The sequence below is a fragment of the Camelus ferus genome, chromosome 23, assembly GCF_009834535.1.
Source record: "Camelus ferus isolate YT-003-E chromosome 23, BCGSAC_Cfer_1.0, whole genome shotgun sequence".
Classification (NCBI taxonomy): domain Eukaryota; kingdom Metazoa; phylum Chordata; class Mammalia; order Artiodactyla; family Camelidae; genus Camelus; species Camelus ferus.
The window spans coordinates 16331275-16356530 of record NC_045718.1 but is presented as its reverse complement, the minus strand read 5'-3'; the positions used below and the strand labels follow the sequence as shown (position 1 = coordinate 16356530).

The following is a 25256-nucleotide window of genomic DNA, read 5'->3' as shown; positions in this document are numbered from 1 at the left end:
CTGCAAAGTTTATTTCCAGCCAGCAGATGAAGCACAGTTAATAAATGGCCTCTAGAAACCAACACCACTCATCGTGGTTTGAATTTGACTAGGAGTGTTTCTAAGGTTTCTATTTTTGAGTTGTTTGTTTAGCTATTTGAGCAATTTTTGTTTTCATTTCATGTCTTAATTAGCTGTTGGAAAAAGTACATTATCTATTTATCTAGTCACTCCTTAACTACGTTATCAGTTTTAAAACATTGACGTTAATTCCCTGAGGTTTTCTAGGACTAGCGTATTGCAAACCATGACAAATTTTATCTTCCTCTCCAATAGTTATAGCCCCTATTTTTGTTAACTGTTTTACTGCACTGGTTAGAATTTCCAGAGCAATGTCAGATAGCAGTGGGAATGGCATGCTCGTAGAAATTCTTACTTTGTTCATGATTTAATAGCATTGCATCTAGGACCTTACAGTTAAATATTATGCAAAGAGCTGATTTGAGATAAGCTAGTCTTTTTTTTTCTTTAATTGAAGTATGATCCGTTTACAGTGTTGTGTCAATTTCCAATGTATTGCATAATGTTTCAGTCATACACATACATACATATATTTGTTTTCATATTCTTTTTCATTATAGGTTACTGACAAGATATGAATATAGTTCCCTGGGCTATACAGAAGAACTTGTTTACCTCTTTTATATATCCTAGTTAATATTTGCAAATCTCGAACTCCCAACTGAGATAAGCTTTTCTTAATCAAGTTAAGAAAGTGTCCTTTTACTACTAACTGGTGATAAAAGTAAAAACAATAAGAAACCAAGAATGGATACGGAAGTTTATTGGATTGAATTGGAAGAGATTTTCCCTGGAATAACAGGTTGTGATGCTGGTTAGCGTTTACTAGAACTCCGTTACCTTTCATTCCTAGGAAACAGCAGACTCAAGGGTTGAATGACGGTGGGCTTTCCAAGTGCACTATTTAAAGTTCTGAGAGCAGAGCAGGATTACTCAGCAGGATACAACCCAGAAAAAGGAAGCGTATGCAAGGTGAGGCCGGAGGGAAAGGGGAATTGGTGGTTGCCGTTTTACTTAAAACGTTTAAGGAAGTTGTTTATTGCCAATAATTAAAGAGCTCAGAGAGACATTTAATCCTAAGGCATTGATCCAAACAGAACTCTGGTATAGCTGATGAAAATCTTTAAAAATTTTTCTACGGAGGGAGACTTCATCACTTTCTCTACTGATTTGCCCAGTGTTTTCATACTTAACGGGAAGTTCTCCCTAACGTCTGATCTGAATCTTTCTTGCTGAGATACAGGTTTATTATTTTTTTTTTCCTATGCCTTGCTTAAACAAACAGAGAGACAGACAGACAGACAGACAGACAGACTGTAATTCCCCCACAAGATAAGTGCAAGAACTCATCGGGAACTGTCACTCCATTAAAAAGCCGAGAATTCACACTGCCACTTGAGTGTACTCCACTGGTTCAGAGACAGCAGGGTTCACAAAAGTCCAGAAATTGGGCTTGTGGCTTTTTGGGTTGACATTAACATAATCTGTGGTTTCCTTTATGTTCTCATAGTCCAGGGCAGAGTCATTTCTTCGTCCTCCAGGGGCTGAAAAGACCACTTGTGTGTAGTTCACATCCTTGGTGGCCTTAGGGGGGGATAAAAGAAATATGGGTCAAGATTCCAACCACGTTTGGAGGAGCTATTGAACTCTCACTCAGAGAGGCTTGCCTTAGGCTGGATAGGAAAAAAAAACCGGGTCCTAGCAGTTGTGGCTGAGAGCAGGGCCAGGGCAACGAGGAAGACTGTCCATGACTTTGCTCCTCATGTCTGTGGGAGTGAATGGCTTTAAGGAAGAAAGACGCAGGAGACTCAATCCGGGTGAGGTCAGGACTCAGAGCAGACCTTGCCCAGTGACTGGGACATGGGGAGAAGGAGGTTCCCCGCTTGCACCTCTATTTTTACAGCCCACTCAGACCCACTGTGTCTGGCTGATCTGTGCTGATAGGGCCTGTGAGTGAAAGCCAGGCCACCCTCACCTAAGGATGCTGTAATGACTCCAGAAGCCCCTCCTCCCCTGCTCCCATCTCTGGAGCTGAGTTGAGCCCAGACAGCAGTTGGAGGAGGGCTGGGTTCCCCAGGAGGGTCCCTTACCTGGTGGGTGGGAGGCGAGCTGTCTGAGCTGTCTGAGCTGTCCGAGCTATTGGAGGATGTGTCGCTGTCATCTAGAGATGAAATAGAAACTGTTCTTCTTCTAAAGAAAGCCAGATGGTGTTAAGAGACAAGAGCAGCAATGGAAGGGAGAATGAGACAGAGACAGAGGCAGAGCCAACAACTCAAAGAGGAGGGGGGAAGAGAGATTCAGAGCCCCCCAAAGAGAAAAGAGGAGTAAGACAGAGAAGAAGTGGGGAAGGGAGAGGGTCTCCCCAGATAGTCAGGAACGTGTCCGAGGGGCCAGGCACTGCTGCCCTGGCCCGTTCCTTCTGAAAGTGATGTGAAACCCACTAGGCCGGCCTGTGTTTGGGAAGGACTGTCTGTTGGAAGGAGGAGTAGGTGGGGACCGGCTGAGCCACTGTGACCCTTGCAAACAGCTCTGGCCCCAGAAGTCACAGGCACAGCTTCTAGTCTAAACAAACTCCAGGCAGGTGACATGCCTTTTTGTGCCCTGGTTTTGTCCCCTGTAAAACAAGAGGGTTGGATGATGATCTCTGAGGTCCCCGCCCACCAAAAAGTCTCTGATTCTGCCCAGACTCCAGTGATGCTTCTGGACCAGGGATGGTGGTGAGGCCAGTGCCTCTCTCATCCCACTGAAACCCTGAATTAATGCGAGTGGTATCCTCTGATTCCCACACGCGCCGAAGCCTTATTTATCTCGGTGCCGAGGAAGCCTGACAAGCAGATTTCTCCAACTGCGAAGATAAAATTAAAAAGACGGAGCAAACTCAAATCAACCAAGAGATCAAGCAGCGGAAAGAGCAATCTCTAGCGAGTGAGTCTCTTGCTGCGGAAGCAGCAGTTTCCATTGTGTGAATAGTGACCGGCGGGTCTCCAGAGCCAAGCGAGAGAAAACAAGAGGGTGGTGTTCCTGTTGGTTCACTTGTGGGAGGGGCTGTAGATGCCACCATCACTAACGCTTGTATTTATTAAAACACCCAGATGCTACGGCTGAGGGCAGGCAGAGGTGGTTGAAATCTTGGCTCTGCTGGCAGGCGGAAGAAAAGATGCTATAGTGTCATAAAGACAGGACCAGGGATGATCCCCAAGCCCCCCTGTAGCCATTCATATATGACCAAAGCTGGGAAAGAATGCAGATCCACACAAACCCAACATGATCTGTCCCACTGGTGAGGACCTTCTGAAAACAGGGGGAGGTGGGGCGGGTATCGGGACCCATTACTGGGGAGGGTGAGGGGAATCCTGGGGCTAGTGGTTTGGATGGGATGCACTGGGGCTGCCACAGGGAGGCTCCTAGGTGTCCAGACATAGAGAATAAGCTTTCTGCCAGGTTCTCCCCTTGCCCCCAGCCCCGGTACTCACCCTGGTAACAGGGCTCAGACACAGGGGTGCTTATCTTTGCCCCAGTCTCCTTTACCTCCTTGGCAGCAGGTGGGTGGTGGTGGGCAGAGCTGGAGATCTGGAGCCTGGCCCTTTTCAGTATCCGTTCATTCTCCTTGACTAGAGAGGGCAAAGGTCAAAAGTGGAAGTTCACTGGGTCAGACCCATCCTATCTCTGAGCACAGCTCTCATTAGGGCAAAATGATCAGTGGGATCTCTTCAAATCCCAGCACTCCTCTGCTCAAAGCCTTGCAACGCCCTTTCCTTACTTGGTGTAAAAGCCCAAGTCCCAGCCTGAAGGTCCTCACGGCCTCACTCCTCCTGCCTCGTCCCCGCTGCTCCAGCCACCCCTGCCTCTTTGCTCCTGCTCTTATGAGCAACCACTTTCCTGGTTCATGGCTTTTGTTGGTGTGACTCACTGCTTCACATCCCCCAGGTTTAGACTCGCACATTAGCATCTCAAGGATGCTGATCCCCAGCCATCCACATCTCCTTGCTTTGTTTCATTTTTCTCTCCCCAGCACTTACCATGACCTCACACACATTTTACTTCTTTATCTTTTTTGTTGTCTATGTTCCCCATGGAACATAAGGTCTATAAAGGCAAGGATTGTTGCTTTGTTCCCTGTATATTGAGTGAATGAATGGATGACTAGAGAAGTCTGGACTCACACCATCCTGCCCGATGCCCTGTCTTAGCGCAGCCAGAGCAGTATTATTTGATTTTCCCTATTGTAACACCTTCCCAGGACAGAGCTTCCTACTTTCCACTGTAAATCAGGTTGAGAACTGAAGCTAATCTCTTAGTCTAACCATACTCCCTCCTGTTGCAATTCAAGGCCATTCTTCACATCCAGTCCCTCGGCGGTGATAAAGAAAACTCACTAGGCTCAGTGGTAGAGTGCATGCTTAGCATGCACGAGGTCCTGGGTTCAGTCCCTGGTACCTCCACTTAAAAAAAAGATTAAAAAAATTTCCAAGAAAGAAAAAGGAAATTCATTAGGCTCAGGTTAAGTGAGCCCACCCTCGAGAGCATTGCAGGAGCTTGTCTCCAGGTAGAAGGTCTGGGTGTTGGAAGGACTCTGGACCATCATTCCCAACCATAGTTAGGTTGAGTCAGAGTGGGGATTAACGCTGAGAGGTTGGCAAAGTGAGGGGGCATCTGGCCAGCGGATGCTCAAGTAGGTTTTCAAGTGATGTTCAGCTCGGAAGGGGACTCATCGTGCTGCAGGCTCAGGAGTGGTCCCTGAGGGGGACCAGGAGGAAGGAGAATGTTAAGCCAGTTAGTTACCTATGTGCCTGCTGAGCAGGTAGTTGATGGCTGCGAGGAGGCAGGCCTGCAGGATGAGCGACACCGCTGCCATCACCACGCCGTGCCAGAGCTTCATTTCTCTGTTGGGAGAGGCAGAGGGTCAGGTCAAAGGTTGCAGAGATGCTGAGACAGCTACACACCCATCCCTGCCCCCAGCTAGAGGCAGCCTGCAGGTGTTGCTGTGTGTCTCGGGTCCCTTTCTCTCTTGGGAAGGTTTAGGAGCTGGGGAGGGTGGTGTGCACGCTCAGAAGCCAGGTACATCTGTCAGCAGGATTGGAACCCGAGCTGGCTCTTCCTGGAACACTCACTCCGTCAGCATCATGAGCTCCTCGCAGGGCAGCCGCGGGTTGTGAGTGCGGCTCAGGCTCTCTCGGAGACAGCTGGAAGGGATGTGGGTGGAACCACCTGGGTACCTCGTCTTCACGTCGTGCTCCCAGTGGGCTGTCTGGGAGACCTGCAGGAGGCTGCTGAGGGGTCGTTTGCTTTCCTCTCTCCAGATTTCAGTTTCTGAACCTACAAAATAGGCAGTGACAACATTCGCACCTGCCAGCCAGCGGGCACTCGGTGCCAGCCACCATGCTGAGCTCCCGGCACACCCGCCAGCCTATCTGATTTGTAAAATCCCATGACCGATAGATCTCATGACCCTCCTTTCATTAGGAGTGATGCGAGGACGTGTCTGCGATCACACAGATCTAAGATCTATGTCCACACCTACATCCCCAACCATTCGTCTCTGCTCGCGAGAGCCTTAACCTGCTGCTGGAGGCACAAAGGGGTCCGACTGGAGTGAACGCACTGGGAGAGATCCCGTGAAGAAGCTCAGATCTACACACACTTATACAAACACACACACACACAAACACACACACACACACTCACACACTCACGCACCCTCCACAGCTTCGTTGGGCTTTAGGCCCAGGACTGTGGATGATGCTCTTCAACCCACACGAGTAAGTTTATTTTAAAACTCAGCTAATAATTTCCATCAACGTGTTGCTGAATGCGGAGTGTACTATGACAAAGCCAGGATAGTTTCCAAGCCTTTGAAATGGTGCTTACTTAGCATAAGATGGGGCCGCACAGCGCCCACTGTCCTGGTGCAGACTGTCACCGCTGAAAAGCCTTCTATTGCCCATAAGGCTTATTTCCCCAATCGGGGTTTCCAAGTGATAAGAGCAGTGTGGAGAGTCCGGGCATTTCTGTTTTTCCCTGTAGTTCTCACACTGGGGCTATCCAAGTGGGGCTTGGACCGAGTCGGGAGAGAGGGGAGGCAGTAACCAGGGAGGGAGGTTGCAGGGTTTGCCATCACCGCCTCCCCGGGGCCTGTGGGTGTTGGCCAGCTGGAAGTCTCCAGAAAGGAAATACCACCTTCTCCCCTACACTCTTCACAAGCCAACGAGCCGGTCCTTGGGAATTAAGTCAAAAGTTGGGAGCAACATATACCCAATTTAGTCAGCAGATTTGTTTAAGCCCCTCTTTCCTACATAATAAATTCTAGACACATTTTCCAAAGGAACTTAACTCTATCCACCCTTTGCTTTTCAAATTAGATGAACAATGTACACCTAACATCCTCACTCTTAAAGAGTTCTATTTAGTTTAATTTATAAAGATGGATTCAGGATCCAGACTTGGATTCTTTACGTATAGACTCAGCGCGTGAAAGGGGTCAGGGGAGATGGAAGGTGGGAATGTTCTAAGTGGGAGAGTTCCCCTTTCCCTCCCTCTGCTTCATCCCAGCACCCAACACCCTGGTGCCGAGAAGCGCCAGAAAGCCGCCTCCTGCGCGTCAGGGCTTCTGAGGACCCTCCTGTAGGACGGCTGCATTAGCTCGCTCTGGTGCAGGTAGGAAGGGGCCATCGCAAGGCAGGAGGTGGGCCCTGACCCAGACGTCAGGGAAGAGAGGACCTCGAGAAATTACCCGCCTCCCATCTCCTTGAACTCTCAAGACAGGTGGGTAGAAATCCAGCATCCCCCAGTGATCAGCAAACTCCTAGAAAGTAAGCTCAGGCACAGGGTAATATTTACAGCACCAGAACGCTGGAAATAAAACATCACAATGATGAAGATGAAGTGAGAAGGCAATTATTCACAAAAACCCGTGATCTTGCAGGATAAGAGGACTTGATTGAAAAAATGGCATTGATATATTTTAAATGCCCTGTTCTTGTCTTATTTTGGATAAGCCTTCCTAAAATTTCAACAGATACTGATTTCTCAGGCAAACTTCAGTACCGATCTTGGGGTAGAGGGTATAGCTCAGCGGTAGAGCACATGCTTAGCATGCACAAGGTCCTGGGTTCAATTCCCCTGTACTGCCATTAAATAAGTAAATAAATCAAATGACCTCCCCACCAAAAAAGAATTAAAAAAAAAAATCAGTACTAATCCTGATTTCTGGGGCAGCTGCAAAAAGAAGATTGGACTTTACCAGGAAAGTTTTATTATATCACAAAAGACAAGAAAAAGAATCATGGAAAAGGGCTAGAAACTAGGCCAGCGTGTGTGGGGAATTGACAATGTTCTTTTTTCAAAGGCACTTTAGTACTGATTACCTCATATTGTGTCTCATTTGTTCCTTAATCATAGAAATGGTTCCCCCTCTTCTATCAGATGGGTTGGCTAAGAAGCCACCATAAACCGTGCTCCAAGTTTTAATTCTTTTAAAGCCTCCTCTTTCTCTTTATTTATTAAAAATTAAACAACTAATAGGTATTTGTAATACAAGAATTAAAAATGCAAGTAAGCAAAACATTTCACAGAATCACCCCAAATTTCATTCCATAAAGTTTTAAAATTATTTTAGTAAAATATATATATATATATATATATATATATATATATATAAATCTACGTACATATATAGTCAGTCTGTAGCCATGTATAAATATACATATATACAACCTATTCTAAACATGGCATCATACTGATGAGCAGCATTTCCTCTTCACTTAATACATCGTAAACTTGTCACCAGATCAGAAAAACCTCCACTAAAAAGCCCCAGTCTGGGGCCCCACAGGCCGAATTTGATGCCTAGATGATTTTGTTTGATAACATGCTTTAAGGATTTGTGCGTGGATGCCCTAAGGTGGGCAATGTACTTTTCAGTCCCTGACTGATCCCCGAAGGCATTTGAGTTTGCCACTTTCAGTTTTACAGCATCAGTTAAAATTACTACTATTCCACGTTACCGGTATTTTTCTGATACCCTCTCCAACATTCAGAGGCAGACAGTTCCTCGTTGTCTAGAATTGTTATGCGGATTTCCAGACACTCAGCATCCTGGGAGACCACCAGTAACAGGTGTAACAGGTTAATGTGACAACCAAAATGACCAATAATGACCTCACACATTTCCAAACGTCCCCCTGAGGCAATCGCTCTTGCCCCTAGTTGAGAATCACTGCATTAAATAAATGTTCCATCATTTAAAAATCAGTATCTTATTTTGTCTGTTTATGCAAAACTATGTTGCTTACCCTTCCTTGCATAATTTTAATATACTACGAGCATCTTACTGGCCAAATGACACACAGTACCTGTCAACATATAGCATAAAAATCCGATCTCAAGGTGGATCCAAGTTCTGTTCCCTTCTAGGTGTAAATTATTGAACGTCTCTGTGTCTCAGTTTCTGTACCTATAAAATGGGCCAATGGTAGCATCTACCTCACAGAGTTCTTGTGTGGACTCAGAGAGTTGTGATGTTTGTAAAGACCTAAATACAATGCCCAGCATGTGGGAAGCACTCAGTAATTATCAATTATCAGGTTTTATTCAATCCTAAAGCATTTCACCAAGATGGAGACTCAGAGCAGTGCAATATATTAAAATTGGGTTGGTCTATTTTAGGAAACTTATGCACTCATTTTGAGTACAGTTTGTAGATAAAGTCTGGGCAGGATGAGGTATGAAAATTACGACAGATGTCATTATTTAAGTGGCTAATGGCCCCTAACCGCAATGAGCAGGTTGCTCCTTGGGGTCCAATTGCAGATTGCTGATCAGACAGGCGGCAGAAACATCTGCTCCTTTGCGTGCGCACGCACACACACACACACACACACTCACATACACTAGACAACCGGGAAATGAGCAATTTGAGGTAATTATGTTGTGAAATTATGCCTGGACCATGTGAGAGTTTGGTGTGCCTCGTTCCATTGGCAGGATGGAACTGTCCTGCCCTCTTTCGGGTTTTGACACCCAGCCCCACATTACTGTAGTGTCCTGCCAGGTGCCGCCAAACCACGTGTCAGCAGAGGGCTAAGAGCATTTCTTCTGTTTGCTTCAGACCTGGTGGCAATACTGAGACTTCCAGTCAGGGATGGATTCTATTTTATTGTTTCCTTTTCTCTTGATAAAGAGCTCTCTCATGCTCTTTCTAGTAGGCACAGCATAACAAAAGAGGTGAAATAAAGAGCTTTGCTGTCTGACCCCATGCTTTCTTTGGGTAGATATGTTCTAGAAAGAGTGCTTTAAAACAAAACCACAACCATAGATGATTTATATGAAAATCATATGGATTAAAGTAATTGTAATTAGTATTGCCAGGCTGACTTGATCAATCTTTTATCTTTTCTTTTTTTTTAATTTTTCTTTTGGTAGAGGAAGTAATTAGGTTTATTTATTAATTTTCCTTTTTTTTTTTTTTTTAAATGGAGGCACTGGGGATGGAACCCAGGACCTTGTGCATGCTAAGCGTGTTCTCTACCATTGAGCTATACCCTCCTCCCACAATGAATCTTTTAAAATTAAGTAGTTGTAAGGATTTTTTTTTTTAATGGAAGCACAGGGAATGGAACGCAGGACCTTGTGCATGCTAAGCGTGTGCTCTACCACTGAGCTATACCCTCCCCCACCAAAGGGTTTTTTTATAAAGCTTTTAAAAAGAATTTTTGGTAATCTTCATTAATTTATTATTTTTAAAATGAACACTTTGAGCTATAACACAGGTGTATGCTATAGTAGAAAGAGAACAAGACAGGGAGACCAGGGCCTGGCTCCTCCTCCTGGCTGTCATTTGCCACCTGCGTAACCTGGGACAGGTAGCGGTCCTTTCTAGGCTCAGCACTTGACAGTCTTCCTAAGATTCTTTCTAGACTGAAGTAGAGAAGCAGAAAGGGAAGTGTAGTGGGTGGAAATGGAATATTTTGAAAGAAAAAAAATTTGTTTCCGTTTTATAATCTCATCCAGCCTCCTTCACATTACTAGACTTTTCCCCGCTAAATTAATATGCAGTTTTGAAGAATCAAGAAAAGAAGGGAACATAAATAAACCAAACTAATCATGAATATAACCACAGAAACAGAGGAGGTTAAAAATTGTGAGATTACTAAGATTGTCCTTTCATGAAACCTCAGTAAAATTAATGATTTCCTAGAAAAATATAAATTAGCAAAATTCATTCCATAAGGCAGAACAAACTTAAACAGATGAAAACCAAAACAAAATAACAAGAAAGCAGGCTGGGAAGCAGCCTGGTATCCAGCTGCTAAAGGCAGAGAACTTGGAGCCAGACAGCTTGGGTTCACATCCCAGCTCATTCTCTGCATGAGTTTGGTCTAGTCATTCAACCTCTCAAAACCTCTGTTTTCTTACCTATAAGATGAGAGTGATAATAACTAATTCTCAGGATTAGATAAGATGAATATAAATGACATCTACTTCTGAGGATGAAATAAGATTAGGTATGTGAAGCAGCTATTATAGCTTCTGTCACATAGCAAAAAGCGTCCAACAAATGGCCACTATTACACTTAATTTTTATGCTATATGAGAAGATCCAAGGCACAGAGAAAGATGGAAAACTCTCCATGCTCATCTCACTTATGAGTACAGAGGTAAATACATGATAATATCAAAAGTTATTACAAGGAATGTCCAGGAAATCAATTATTACAATAATGAGAACTAATGTTGAGTATTTGCAATGTGCTGTTTTAATCCTCTTGCTCTAATAGACGTTATCAGCATTTCCTAGATGAGGACAGTGCAGCTCAGAGAGGTTGAGCATTTGCCCTGGTCCCCCCACTGGAAGAGTCAAGTTTTAAACTCAAGCCCATCTGACTCAAGGGTCTAACTGTCAATCATGACATACAACTGTTACAGCATATAAATACAACAGTGCAGTTGGGGCCGGATTTTTAAATGATGAATTTTTAAATGATGATCTCAGTAAAATGCCCAAGAACATTCGATAAAATTGAATGCTCGTTTTTTTTTAAGTTAATAAAATTAAAATGTGAGGATTGTTTCTTCTTCTAATAAAGAATAGCCCTTCTATACCAATAACCAACATCTTACCCAATGGTCAAATATCTCAGCAGTTATGTGAGAACAAGGATGTCTGCTGTAAGCATTTTTAAAAGTTAGTCCTAGAAACTCTAATTTCTAGAAGTTGGAAGTTCCTCCAACCTATAATAATAATACTGAATATTTATTGAGTGTTATTTTCTGCAGCAGACGCTTTTGCATGTATTAACTCGTCAGATTCTCACAACCACCGTAGGAGGTAGGTAGTATTATTATTTCCATTTTACAGAGGGCAAACTCAGACTCAGAGAAGTGAGGTAAGTTGGCCAAGATAATGAGAAGAGTTAATGGGGTTTTGTGCCCAGACAGGCTGATGATGGAGCCTCAACTAAAAACTGATGTATGAAAGAAATGGGGCAAGGAAAAGTCAAGTTTCTCTTTATTTGCAAAAGATGCGATTTTTTGAAGACATCCCCTCAAAAATCAATTGAAAAACTAGTGAAATTAATGAGACTGCTCAGGAATGTCCTGAGGGCATGATGAATATTCTCAAGTTACCAGCCACCCTTTCTATTATTCTAGCAAAAGACAGAAAATGGAATTGGGGGCAAGGGGAACCAGGAGCCTTAGCAACTATCACAACCAATGTATCTAAGGACAATTTTCATTATAAGAAAGTTATTGTGAAGAAAATGGTAGAAATTTACTAAGAAATCTAAAAGACTTTAATAGAAACGCAGTTATGATGTTTCAGATTGGGAGGGTGGAGGCTAAGAAAAAAATCACTTTGAAACCGATTTATTGGTTCAATATAATTTCAATCAAAGTTAGAGTGAGAATTTTTTAGACCTCAAAATTATTCAGAAGTTTATCTGGGAAAAAATAATTACAATTCAGAAGGGTTGAAACAGGTTTGACAATGAATTGTGACAAAGTGGGTTCCAGACATACCACTTTTTAAAAGTAGTCTAGACTTGTGAAATCTGCCTATATGTATAACATATATTATAGAAGTGGTTCACAAAGCAGGGGGAGGGAAGGAAAGTTACCTAAGAAATGTTGCCCACAGGGTAATAGTTAACTACCTAGAAGGAAAAGAAAAATATCTTAGATTCATATGTGGCATACCAAAATAAATTCCAAAGGGACTATGGAGGTAAATATTTTTAAGTTGCGATATTAAAATTAGAAGGAAATAGAATTGGATATTCACATATTCAATAGTATTCATTAAATCCCCAGATGAGAGAAGAATTTCTCAGTTTGTATGAACAGTAGAAATCACAGAAACCAAGAGCGGACGAGGCCGGAGCCCACACCACACATACTATTTAAGAAAAACAGATTCTGCTCTAAAATATTAAAACTTAATATGTTAAAATAAAATTTAAAAGCAAACAGGCAAAAAGAAAAACTAGAAAAAGTATGTACAACACATAACTTTAAAAGATTTTACTTTTTTTTTTTTTTTTTACAAAAATTGTTAAGAAAAACCCTTGTACTTCCCAAGTGATAAACTGGTAAAATTCCTGAAACAAACCATTCACAAACAATCTGGAATGAGACCAAAGCTGTCACTGCAAGGTAGCTCTACCCAGAGTGGTTGATAAAAGTGAAAAAAGCAGGAACAATCTAATTGAAAACCAAAAATGAAGTAAATTAGGGTAAGGGTATAGAAGGGGATACTATACAGACATTTAAAATTATGTTTAGGAAAAATTAATCTGGGGAAGCCTGTTCTGTGAAAAAGTACAAGACGGTTATGTCTAGCCTGCACTTTATTGTGTACATATGATCCACAATATGATCACAACTCTGTAAAATGTAAACATAAAAAGAATGAATATTTGTAAAGGAAGTAAACTCTGCGTTATCAAATATTTTTGTCTCTTAGTTTAGCAATAACCCCCACCATCAATTCACCTGATTCAGTTCACCAAATCCAGATTAATTGGTTGACAATAACTTTGCATATCAAATATAGATTTTCTCATGAATACAAATTTATGGAAATTAAATTGGGGCTTCTCTTTAAATATGCTTTGTTCAAAAATGGAAAATGGAGGGAAATGTACCTAAATGTTAACAAAACTGGGTATTGAAATGTTGTGAATGATTTTTCCAATCAGGAAAAAAAAAATATTTTAAGAGCATGGAAACAATCTCAGAAATTCTCAGTAGCTTAAATTAGCATGAGACCAAATTTATCTACATAAACATTCTATTCACATCTAAATTGTATCTCACCATATTAACAGAACATTGAGATAATCAGCTGCATGTCTAAATTTCAGTCAATCAAATACGTATTGAATGGTCTGTGTTGCATGTCCTGAAATACCCTGATGGCCATGAAGAAGGGGAGGATGCTATCTGAACTTCCAAGAGCTCATATTGTACTGGGAAAATCAGGACATTAATGTGCAGAAAATCAAAACACACACGAGATGCCACAATGAAATATGATGAATTGTCAGAAGGAGTGGTATCAATAATATGTCATGTTTCAGAGGAAAAAGACATCTCCAAGCAATAGGATATTCAGAGAGGAGCACTGAGAGGGTATCATCTGAAGAACAGGCAATGGCTGGGTTGAGTCAGGGGCATCATACTCCAGTTAATGGTGTCTGCCAACCCCGGCTGTAGGGGACAGCTTTAGTGGAACTGATTGTCTTCAACAAGGTTCAGTATAGATTCGACCACATGGGAATAAGAGGACAATGAAGAAAAGCTCAGTACATCACCAGGCAACGTCACAGGTAGGGGCCGGAGAATGGCGCAGTGCAGGGACTTAGTGGCCAGAGGGACTGGGCTGGGGATTCCAGTGCTAGCCTTCCTTGCTGTGAGTTGCTTTCTCTTCAGGCCTCAGTGTTTTATGGGAAAAATGAGGATGTCACCTGTTTCCTTTTTTTTTTAACTCACACATGTCATGTGCTTACTACTCGCCAGCATCATGCAAAACATTTTGCTTAAATTATCTTACTTAACCCTCAGAATAGCAACTTTATGAGATAGATAACTGTTGTTGTCCCCATTTTACTGTATGAGACAACCAGGCTTGTCTTGCTGATTTAGTCTTGGCACTAAGTTGCATGCATCTCAAGTAATTGTCTGTAAAAATGCTTCCCCCCAAATCACCAAGTTGCATTTATCTCTAGTATGTTCTTGCAAAAATGTTTTCCCCCAAATTATGAATTAGAAATGTTATGATTATTTGTTTCCCTCCTAAAAACTGGCAGTGCCTGCACCTATATACGTAGTGACTGGAGGTGTGACTTCCACACATGGAGGGGAAAGAATTGAAACCCAGGCTGGTGGGGGCTGGAGCCTTCCCCACACCATGCGCAGTATTTAAGAAGCTTAGTTGAGTGCCTGGCATATGTAGATGCTCAAGAAGGGGTGATCCTCAGACCAGAAGAGAAGATTCAACCCAAAATTGGCTTAACTGTATAAATGCACCCATTTCCATAGGGCTGTGTAAGAAAACTGGGCTCACTCACGATTTTCAGGTGGGAGGTATGAACAACTCAATGTACAAAGCCACATGGTCTTGGAAAGTCCTTGGTCCTAAACAGTCCCTGCTCCTATGACTGTCGCTATGTTCATGTACTGAGGACAGAGAAGGTCAAAGTACCCAGTTGTGAAAAGGAAGGAGATAGGGTCTGTCAAATGCCGCAGAGAAGGGGAGAGCAGAGGGTTAAAGCGTCACCTTTGTCCCGAGTGTCAGGGAAATTGTCTCTGGATTTCCAGTCAGCTCTGGTCAGCATGGCAGGGGCCTCTCCCGAGGCGATCGGGACACATCTGGAACAGGAAAGGAGAACCTAGATCAGCATTCCAGCTCAGCAACTTTATAAATGCAGCCACCATGGACACATTGCTTCCTCTCTTGGAGCCTCAGTTTCTCTGTCTCAACACTGGGGGAGGTGAGCTAAATAGATTTAGTTCTGACATTTTGTTGTTCTAGAACACCATGAGTCTAAAATGGACATAAAGGGTGAGACTCAAATTAGCCAGAAATAGCAACTGTGAGTCTCAACCAGATAAGCCACACCTCCAGGCACATGTGTTTATAGATGTGGGTCCTGACAATTTTTTAGGAGGAAAATAAGTCATCCAAAATTTCTAATTAGTAATCTGGGGGAAAGCGTTTGCAAGAAAGTACTGGAGATGAATGCAACTTGGTGACCTGGGGGAAAGAATTTTTACAGTGACTTGAGATGAATACAATTCAGTGCCAAGGCTAAATCAGCAAGACAAAGAATTGCAAGCAACTTAAGCAGTATTCAGGATTCATCTTGCTAGTTCCTACAAAGCTCCAGGTGAACGGGAGGGGCCAATAAATTTTAGAGCAACTAGACACCTTCTACAGATTATTCTCAGTTTGTGAGCACGTTGGTGGCTGGGATCAGGTCTGGTCCACACTTTAGTTCCACAATCCCTGGCTCAACACTTAGAGACAATGTGTGGGCAAAAGCACTTTGTAACAGTCTGTACACATTGTAATTAAATCAGCTTGCATATAATAAACACTGTTTAAGTTGGCAGAGGGTGGTCAGCAGACAAGCTTAAGGTCCCTGAACCTCATCTTCTACCTTTGTCAATCAGAAAGCCAGCGATCTCCCTCCCAGAATTTGTCAAGAGGGATGAGACCATGGAATCTTCCAGCACTCTTCCTGCCTCATTTTTGGATGTCAGGCCTGTGGGCATGTCTCCTATGCAGTCTAGTGGGGTCTCATGTTTGGAAGGGCCCCCTGATCCGTTTAGTGCTCTGCTGTTGCCATCCTTAAATTCTTAATAATTTTAGACAAGGAACCCCAGATGTTCACTTGCAGGGGGTCCTGCCAGCTATGCAGCTGATCCTACCCAGGGCATTGTATTAAGTAGAGTTGCCAAAGCTCACACAACAAGGTCAGTACACAGAATAAGAGCAGGGCTGGCCAATCACCAAGTCTTCCCTGAGCACCTAGTCTACACTTCTGAGCTGCAGAGATGATGGGGAGAGGCCTGCTCTAAGAATACTCTTCTGCGCTAGAAGACTTTCTGTCACTGACTTCAGTCAAGTTACTCAACACCTTGTGCCTCAGTTTCCTCAACCATAAAGAGAAGCTATTAAAAGCACCTTTGTTTTCAGGGTGGTTGTGAGGATTCAGTGCATTAATCTGTGTGACACCTGCAAACCACTAAGGATCAACTATTATATTCTGCTGTTGTTGCTGCTGGTTTCTCCTTGCATGGATGTTTACATGACTTCTTTTCTTTGACAGCATGCATTCTCTGATTCCCATTCATAACATTTTTAAACTGCCAGGCTGGTTCCCTTCCCTCCCCTCCACATATTCCGTTTTTTTTTTTTTTTGTCGCTCAGAATGAGTCTTAAGGAAAAAACTCCTGCAGGGAGATATTCCCTGGGAGCCAGTTCCCAGTTGACTTAAAGAGAGTAATTTATGGCTACTATTGATGGAGGACTGGACTGGGGCAGTAAATGTATATTGCTGATAATCCTCATAGCAACACTGTGAGGTGGGTGGTTTAATACCCATTTTACAGATGAGGAAACTGAGGCTTACAAAGGTTTAGCCTAGCCGGAGCCTGGAAGGTTACTTCTGCTACTGCAGACACATTTCAGGTCATAGGAGCAAGAGATTAATGCCCATAAAGCACAAACTGCTGAATCTTAAGCTCAATTCAAGCTGATGGCAACTGAATTTCACACCCCAGAATCCCAGCACAGAAACGGAGAATCTCCTCTGAAACTTCTGCACATACATGCTCACAAGCAGACACACACCCCTCAAACTAATTTAAAATCCTACCTGCCCAGATAATACTTACCCCCAGAACCATGAGAAAGGTCTGATCCCAGCCTGTGTTTCAGTGATGTCCTGATGGAAACATCTCCCTCACCACTCCCCAGGCCCCCCCTCGGAAGCTTCTCTGTCATTGGAGGTCAATCACAAATGTTTCATCATTTCCAACAGGGCGAGGGCTTGCTGCTCAGAAGATAATAATCTAGCTCAGTTGAGGAGAGGTGGGGGGAAGCGACAGATAACACCTATCTCTTTCAGAAAGGCTTTACCCTACTGCGCTATGCAGTTTACGTAAACAGAGGTTAGTAGTTTTTTTCTCTCCGTGTGAACACACTTTTTTCAATACCACGAATATGCACACAGCCTGGGAGAGCGGAAAGAGCACTGGAGGAGGAGTCAAGAGGCCTGGGTTCAAGTCCCTGCTCGGGCACTAACTTGCTGTATGAGCTCAGAAAATCACTTTCCCACCACGGGACTCACGTTCTTCCTCCACAAAATGAAGAAGTGGGTCTCTAGATATTAGCAAAGGTCCCTTCCAGCTTGCCTCACCTCCGAATCTGTGTGTGATATGACCACAAAGGACAAAGAGAGTGTGTTTGGGGCATATGGCAGCTGATGAGAAGAATTTCTCGAGGCCTTCTTTGCCATCAAACATTAAATGAGGCCAGCCTAAGACGGCTGCTTGCAGTTTATATGATAGATACTCTCAGGAAGGGAAGGAAGTTCGATTGTAGGCTTTTGGGGGATATCAGGCTAAACCCCCAAGATCTAAATTTGGGAGTAAAGAAGAACAGGAGGAGGATATGATGATATACAACAAAGACAGCAGAACTTTATGTACTTCTGTGATGTCACCTCCCTCCCTGCTCGGGACAAGATAACCAGTGTAGAATAATGGCTCCTGAGTTAGATATGTTCAGATGTGAAACCTGTCTCTGCTACTTGGTAGCTGGGTGACTTGGGAAAAGTTACTTAACCTCTCTGATTCTCAGTTTTCTCATAGGTTAATAATAAATATCTAATTTTTAAAAATCTCTTAAGTTTGTTTAAAGTTAAATAGTACAAATAAACAGGCAAAGCACTTCACAGTAGCTCCCTTCTGTGGTAAACAACAAATGGTAGCTATTGACATTTTTATTCCCTAACTTATACTTAGAAATCTACCCCTTGGGCTGAGTCTTATTCAGTGTTTTCTGACTTGTGATGTATCATGAGCTCACTGTGGAAATATGTCTGTAGCTGCAGTTTTCTTTCCTTTACATAGTGTATGTTAAGAACACAAAGCCCCAGGTACAAATGTTGTGGTATATTTATACAATGGAATACTACTCAGCCATAAAAAAGAATAAAATAATGCTATTTGCAGCAACATGGATGGACCTGGAGATTGTCATTCTAAGTGAAGTAAGCCAGAAAGAGAAAGAAAAATACCATATGATATCACTCATATGTGGAGTCTAAAAGAAAAAAAAGAAGAAGAAGAAAAGAAAAAAAGAGGACACTAATGAATTCATCTACAAAATAGAAACAGGCTCACAAACATAATGAACAATCTTACAGTTACAGGGGAAAGGGTGAGAGAAGGGATAAATTTGGGAGTTTGAGATTTACAAATGTTAACCACTACATATAAAAACAGATAAAAAAACAAATTTCTTCTGTATTGCACAGGGAACTATATTCAGTATCTTGTGATAGCCTTTAATGAAAAACAATATGAAAATGAACATATGTATGTATACGCATGACTGGGACACTGTGCTGTACCCAGAAATTGACACATTATACCTGACTGTACTTCAACAAAAAATATATAAATAAGTATTTGCTGAATAAAAAGGAAAAGCACAAAGCCCCACTTTTACTCAAAATTTAAGAATACATGGAACGCTGGAAGCTATACAGAGTGATTGCCTAACTGGGTTTTCCACACCCTCCAGGTTCCCCTGCTACTGACGACATACACCTCTCTGCCGAGGTCTCTCAGTAATTAACTCTAACTATAGTTAATCTACAGGAATCAAGCCAAAATTTTTGACCCATTGCTTTGATTCCCCTTTTACCTGAACCCGCTGTAGATATGGCAGCAGCCAAAGTTGGCTAACATTCACAACACTCTGCTCTTCTGTGTGGACCACTCCTGGACCAGAACTTTCCATGATGCCACTCCACTGCTTACAGTATCATGTAGGTGTTCAGGATCTTTGAACATGACATATTTTGGGTCCTCCGTGTGTATACTCTCACTAGGACAGTGTGACAACAATACAAAGTCCACTGAACTTGGACCTCAGCGACCTGGAGAACTGAGGCATTTGACCCCTCTGGACAGCGATTTCTTCATATATAATTGTAAGGAGTTTCAATTTGATCATCCACGACTCTGCTCTAAATTGAGGGTCTATGTCTTACTCTACTGATCCACAGTCACCTGAACTCCACCTGCTTCTAGTAGGTGTTCAACCAGTGTTTGTGGTTTGGATAAGTGAGTGGATGTTACACACACCTGGCGCAGGCCCGGCATCTCACACACTACCTAACTACATGCAAACACTTGCTGAAGACGAGACGATGATTTGCTCTGCAAGGCACTTAGTCTCTCCTCCCCAGAGGCCACTGGTGCTCCTTGGGAGGTCAGCACCCAGGCCTCCTTCCGCCAAGACCCGCGTGAGATGGTCCTCCTCTCTCTGCTTTGAGCTGACAGACTCCAGGCCTAAAGGCAGGATTCGAGAGGAGATCAGACAGTGATAAATGAAGCCCTAACATCTGTACCATCAACAGGAAGCTACTTCTGAAAGCTTATCATCTGGTGGAGAAGGAGCAGCGGCTGATGGAGGTCGATAACTCACTTTCACATCCCATTTCGTAAGACCACATCCCTCCCAGGCTTTCCCGTTGCACGGTGCTGCTGACCTTCGTGGGGCGTGGTGTCTCACAGAGAACACAGCTGCTTTCTACAGGAGAATCAATTCTCTCTCCCCGCTTTTAAGGGAGGGAAATGATGTGTCAACAGGATTCAGGAATTTTTGGAAAGGGGAAAAAAGTAAACTTACTCATGACCCAATCATCCTATACATTTTCACATAATGCTTTCCCTGCCTACTTGTGTGTGTGTTTTTAAAAATAGCTTCCCAAATTGTTTTCCACATTATAACGAATGAGCTTTTAAAACCTGCAATTCTGGTTCTGTCACTCTCTGCTTACAAGTCTGCAGCGGCTTCCTGTCGCGCTTAGATCCTGAAGGAGAGCTACCCTCTTGGCTGGACCTCAGGTGCTTTGCTTGCTTTTCTCTTTTCACACTCTTCCAGGCTCCCTCCCACCTCAGGGCATCTGCACATGTGGGTCCCTCTGTGCCCAAACGGTTTGCATGGCATTTAAAAAAAATCATACTTGATTTATAGTATCATGTTAGTCTCAGGTATACAGCAAAGTGACTCCATTATACATATATATGTACGTATCTATGTTCTTTTTTTTTCAATTCTTCCCCATCATAGTTTATGACAAGATATTGAATATAGTTCCCCAGGCTATACATAAATCCTTGTTATCTATTTTATATACAGTCATGCACATCTGTTAATCCCATACTCCTAAATTATCCTTCCCCACACACTGACCATGGCATTTTTATTGGTTGCCTAATATCCCACCTTGCTGATATAACCTCAAATTCCAGACCATTCTTTGGGGGCATCATTCAGTCATTTTCAGTGTTTTTACTACTGGAGACAACACCGTAATGGGTAACTTTGTACATACTGACTTGTTGTTGCTTATTTCAGACTATTTCCTTTGGATAAAGTTCCAGGAGGATATTTAAGACAAAGGAGAGTGATTTTATGGCTTTTACATCATACTGACCTTCTGCTTTCAGAGCACGTGTTCCATTGGCAGTGTTTGAGCATGTCTATTTCACTGCAATCCGGATAGCAATGGATCCTCATTTTTCAGTATATAGAGTTATTTCCTTGTCTGTTTGAATTTATTTTTTCAAATCTGTTTCTTATTAGTAATAAATGCTACACTATTCATTGAGCGCCAGTGTATATGAAGTTGCTTCGTATACACTAACTCCTTTAATCCTCAAAACAACCGTGTAAGGAAGATCCTACAGATACTGCTTTAAAATTTTAAAAACTGAACATTGGGAAGATTAACTTATATTATTATTATTGTCATACACCCAAGCAGGTAGATGTATGTGTCTGTCTGTAGTTGGAGACGTAGATTTCAGTGACATCAGCAAGCAGATGACACAGAAGCCTTTGGCAGTACAGTGAGAGGACAAAGGGCCAGGAGAGAGCCCAGAGGTGCTCTGATATCAGAGGGACAGATGGAGCCTGCCAAGAAGACCCCAAGAGCAACCAAAGATTCAGGAGGAACTGGGTGAGAGTGTAAGGATGCCAAGCCTCAAGGAACATTCTTCTAACACATGGAAAGCTCTGCTGTCCCCCAACTTTCCTTGTGTGGTCAAGAATGCCTCAGCTGGGGTGCTTCCAGGGAACACTGGTGAATTTAATATATCAAGCTTTTAACATTTATGCCCAGAAACATATTTTCAGAGTATATTAAAGAAGTGAACTATTTTCACAAAGCCCGAAATACACCCCCTTATAAAAACAGGAATCCTTTTGGAATGAAGGACATCTCTCTACACTCATCAGTTTCCTAAGTCTGGACCTTTATACATTCAGTATATCTTTTTCTCCATCTGGGCTAGCCTTCTTTGCATACAATTTTTTTTTCATTGTTTTGTGCCTGTTTTAACTCCCCTTAGATCATTGGCTCTTAAGGAAGTGAAAAATTAGGGACCCCATGATTTATTTACTTGTTGAGTCCCTGTTTATGAGGAGCTGTTGCTGAACGGTACTTGGCAACTTCTCAAAAAAATGTTCTGATAGTGGCCATCCCATCTAGTGATGGTGAAATTGTCCTGCCGATCCAGTCCGTTCAACTGATCAGTGAGAAATACCTCCTTGTGAGACAATCAATTGTCCTATAATCGATTGATAACAATTTTTCACACTTTCTACAGCTTCTTATAATCTACAGAATATTGTCATATAATGTCATCTGATAACACCTATCCGTGAAGTAGTCACAGGTTACTGAGATAATTATTTCAACTGAAATTATTATTTCTGTTTTACAGAAGAGAAAATCTGGACTTAAAGAAATCAGTTAACTTGCCGAAGGTTGTACACGGTAAGTGAAGGACCAAGACTGAGAGCTGACCGGAAAGTGAGCGGGACGGGGCAGGGGGGTGGCAGGGAAGGTGGCAGTGGGAGTTGCCCATCCTGGAAGCAGGCGTTAGGGAGTGTGTTCTCTGCGAGGATCTAAAAAATAATGAAACCAACTAAAAGCAGTCTGCTTTTTACTATCACCACTGCACCAGTAATTCCAAATAATATCAGTAATAAAATACTCCCCCCTGCCGGGTACTGAGAAGCTGGCTTTTTCTATCTGCTAATAGAATCATTAAGGGAGCAAGTGAGCCTCATTTCCAGTCATACAGAGAGATTTTTCTCAGGACTTTGTAAAGCATTTCATGTTCCAAATCCCTGCCCTTGTTAAAAACAGATACATTTTCTTTGGGGCTGTTCAGAGCCTTGCAGAATTACACTTTCCTGGGAGAAATAACAATCACCACGTAACCAAACATCTACAAGCTCCTCTGCCTACTTAACAGAGAATCTTCTACAATAGCAGCACCCATTCACTCGTTCAGCAAAATGCACCAAACAGCTCCTCTGAGTGTGATGCGAGGCAAGAGCCGGGGATGCGGGCGGACCAGCAAGGTGAGGATAGCTACACCCACCAGGACAGTGGGTGGCAGACAACTTCTTTTGAAGATGAGCTGGAGGGACTTGCCCACCACCTGAGCTTCCTTGGAGTGTATAACTTACTTGCCCTCTGGGCTTCAGCTGGAAAGGTTCAGAGTTCTCCCATCCTGAGAAGGGCAGCGGCTTGGTCTAAAATCACAAGGGTTGATTCAGCAGCGGAAAGTCCTAGCTGCTAGCAGCCCAGCCCCGAGGGGTCTCCTGTGACCTAGAGCTGTCAGAGCTAGAGCTGGGACAGTCCCAGGCAAATTTGGATAGTTGCTCATCTATGCTTTCAGTTGCTGAGATTTTTAAATCATTATTTAGTGCTCATCTTACTTTTGTTGAAATCACCGTGGGTCCCAAGCTTGGGGCATGGAGAGCCTGTGCAGCATCTTCATCATAGGTACGTACAGGAGCCAGCACCAAGGCGGGCTCACACACGAGCTCCAGGAAAAGCCAAGAGCAGGGCTTCTCAACAGCAGCATTATTGCCGTTTTACACAGAATAATTCTATTTTGCGAGGGGTTTTCTGGTGCATTGTGGGATATTTAACAGCATCCCTGACCTCAAGTCACTATATACCAGTATACACGCACACACACCACTCCGTTGTGATAATAGAAAATATCTCCCAATATTTTCAAATAGCACCTGGGAGGCGGAAGCAAAATTGCCCCCAGCTGAGAGCTACTGCCCCAGAAAGATGTCTCTGATGGGCTCACTACAAATTTGGAGCTGTTGTGCACAAATCAAAGCTGGAAGAAGGGGTGTCCTGCTTCAGGCAGGGCACAGCCACCCCAGCTGTCACATGACACTCTAATAATAGTTACTCTGCACCCCCTCCAGGTAGAAGCAGACTCGGAGTTTGCCTGGTCGCCGGGGTCCCCCGTGACAATGGGCAGTACCAATGACAATACATGCTTAAACAAGGATGCTACAAGGATTACTTCCTGTCCTATGGGGTGCTTCCTGGGGAAATAAAAGGGAGTTTTAAGACTACTACATGACTATTCACAAAGTACATTACAAATTGAAGGCTCTGAGAAGTCTCACAAGAAAGAAACCTGTTGAAATTTTACAACCCAGATGCATGCCAAGGTCAAACTGTCCATTGAAATACCATTGTCAATCTGCCAACTGTAGATTCTTTGAAAACTCTGGTGCCCTCCCTGAGATTCCTGAGAATTTTCAGAGAGTTTATATTCTTGTGTTTACTTTTGGCTCTGAGTTTCACCTCCCTTTGAATTGTCCAACTCATTCATATCGCCCCTCTTACCACTTCTCTCTTATTTCTGCTCTGTGCTAACCAAGATGTGGATCCCCATCCCCTTTCCATGATGTCCCTTTCCCCAAAGTGCTTGCACAATTCACTGGTGTGTTCAGTGGGCATTGCTGAGGTTTGCAGTGGTAGAAGACTTTCACATGATTTTAGCCCCCCCCCCCAAGACTTTCCTCATTATCTCCCTAACTCACCGTTCACGCAGCCTCCTCCACCCCCACCCCAGCTCCATCCTCCTCACTTTATTGTACAAAACATCTTTGCTTTCCCCTCTTTATTGGTCTTGGGTTTGCTTTCGAATTTTCAAAGCCTGGTTAACAGATGACCACATAATTTATCATCCAAACTATGACACTTTTGAGAATGAAAGAGGACCTAATAATAATTTTGCTGGGACAAGAAGTGTATACCAGGAAAGTCCCTAACAAACCAGGGCACATGATCACCATACATCTTTGCTAAAACAAAGGAGTTGCCTATTATCAACCCAGAAAAGGTGGCAGAGGCTTAGAAATCTTCGTGTTTCCCTCCTACATTTTCCTCCCCTCTCCAGTCCCTAGAAATGGAATGGAGCCAGAGGGTATGTGTTTTCTTATTAATGGAAACGATGCCGTCCTTCTCCGAAGACAGAGGTGGCTTCCATCAGCTTTGGCTGTAAATGAAAGTTTCTTTTTCTCCATTCTTCTTTACATATTCATTATTTCCCAAACTTATTTGGTCATAGATCTCTTTTTCTCTCTCCATCCCAACACCCATTAACAGCTCCCATAACTGGAAGAACACACTTTGGGGAACTTTGAGCTCAGAGGTAGGGAGGACCATCTCCACTGCCACTGCAATCACCTTGGGTGATGACAGGATTAGGGTGGAGGGGAGACCAGGAATCCCCTATAAATGAGGGGAATATCTGGAGATTAACAGATGAGAGGATCAGGAGCTCAGAGAGTGGTACAGCCAGAGGCATAATCCTCAGAGGACCAGGGACTCTATACTAACATTCCATGGACTATGCTGTGGGAAAAACTGCCTTAGATCACTGATTCCCAAACTCAAGCTCGATTTGTTGCACAAACCTCATCACTCCATACTGTCCCCCGCCATTCCAGACACACTCATGTGCTTGCTATTCTTTGACCATGTAAGGTACATGTCCACCTCAGGACCTTTGCACTTACTGTTTCCTCTGCCTGAAATGCTCTTCCCCACTTACCAAGTCTC

The 25256-nt window shown here is 43.1% G+C and overlaps 1 protein-coding gene across 3 annotated transcripts; it reads right to left on the bottom strand.

The window, feature by feature from the left end:
• Positions 1–646: 646 nt before the first annotated feature.
• RHEX (regulator of hemoglobinization and erythroid cell expansion) lies at positions 647–17384 on the bottom strand. 3 transcript variants are annotated; one of them, XM_006182276.3, is made up of 7 exons: positions 16960–17377; positions 14837–14928; positions 5172–5376; positions 4843–4943; positions 3534–3671; positions 2151–2221; positions 647–1644 (listed from the first exon to the last, which is right to left on the bottom strand). In XM_006182276.3, the coding sequence occupies exons 2-7, from the start codon at positions 14892–14894 to the stop codon at positions 1444–1446; spliced, it is 774 nt and encodes a 257-aa protein (XP_006182338.3). In that variant the 5' UTR covers positions 14895–14928; positions 16960–17377; the 3' UTR covers positions 647–1443. The 3 variants fall into 3 exon arrangements, 2 of the variants coding, with proteins under 2 accessions (XP_006182338.3, XP_032322931.1); XM_032467040.1 differs by lacking the exon at positions 3534–3671 and having other exon boundaries at positions 16960–17381; XR_004314784.1 differs by having other exon boundaries at positions 1575–1644; positions 2151–3671; positions 16960–17384.
• Between the last annotated feature and the right edge of the window lie 7872 nt (positions 17385–25256).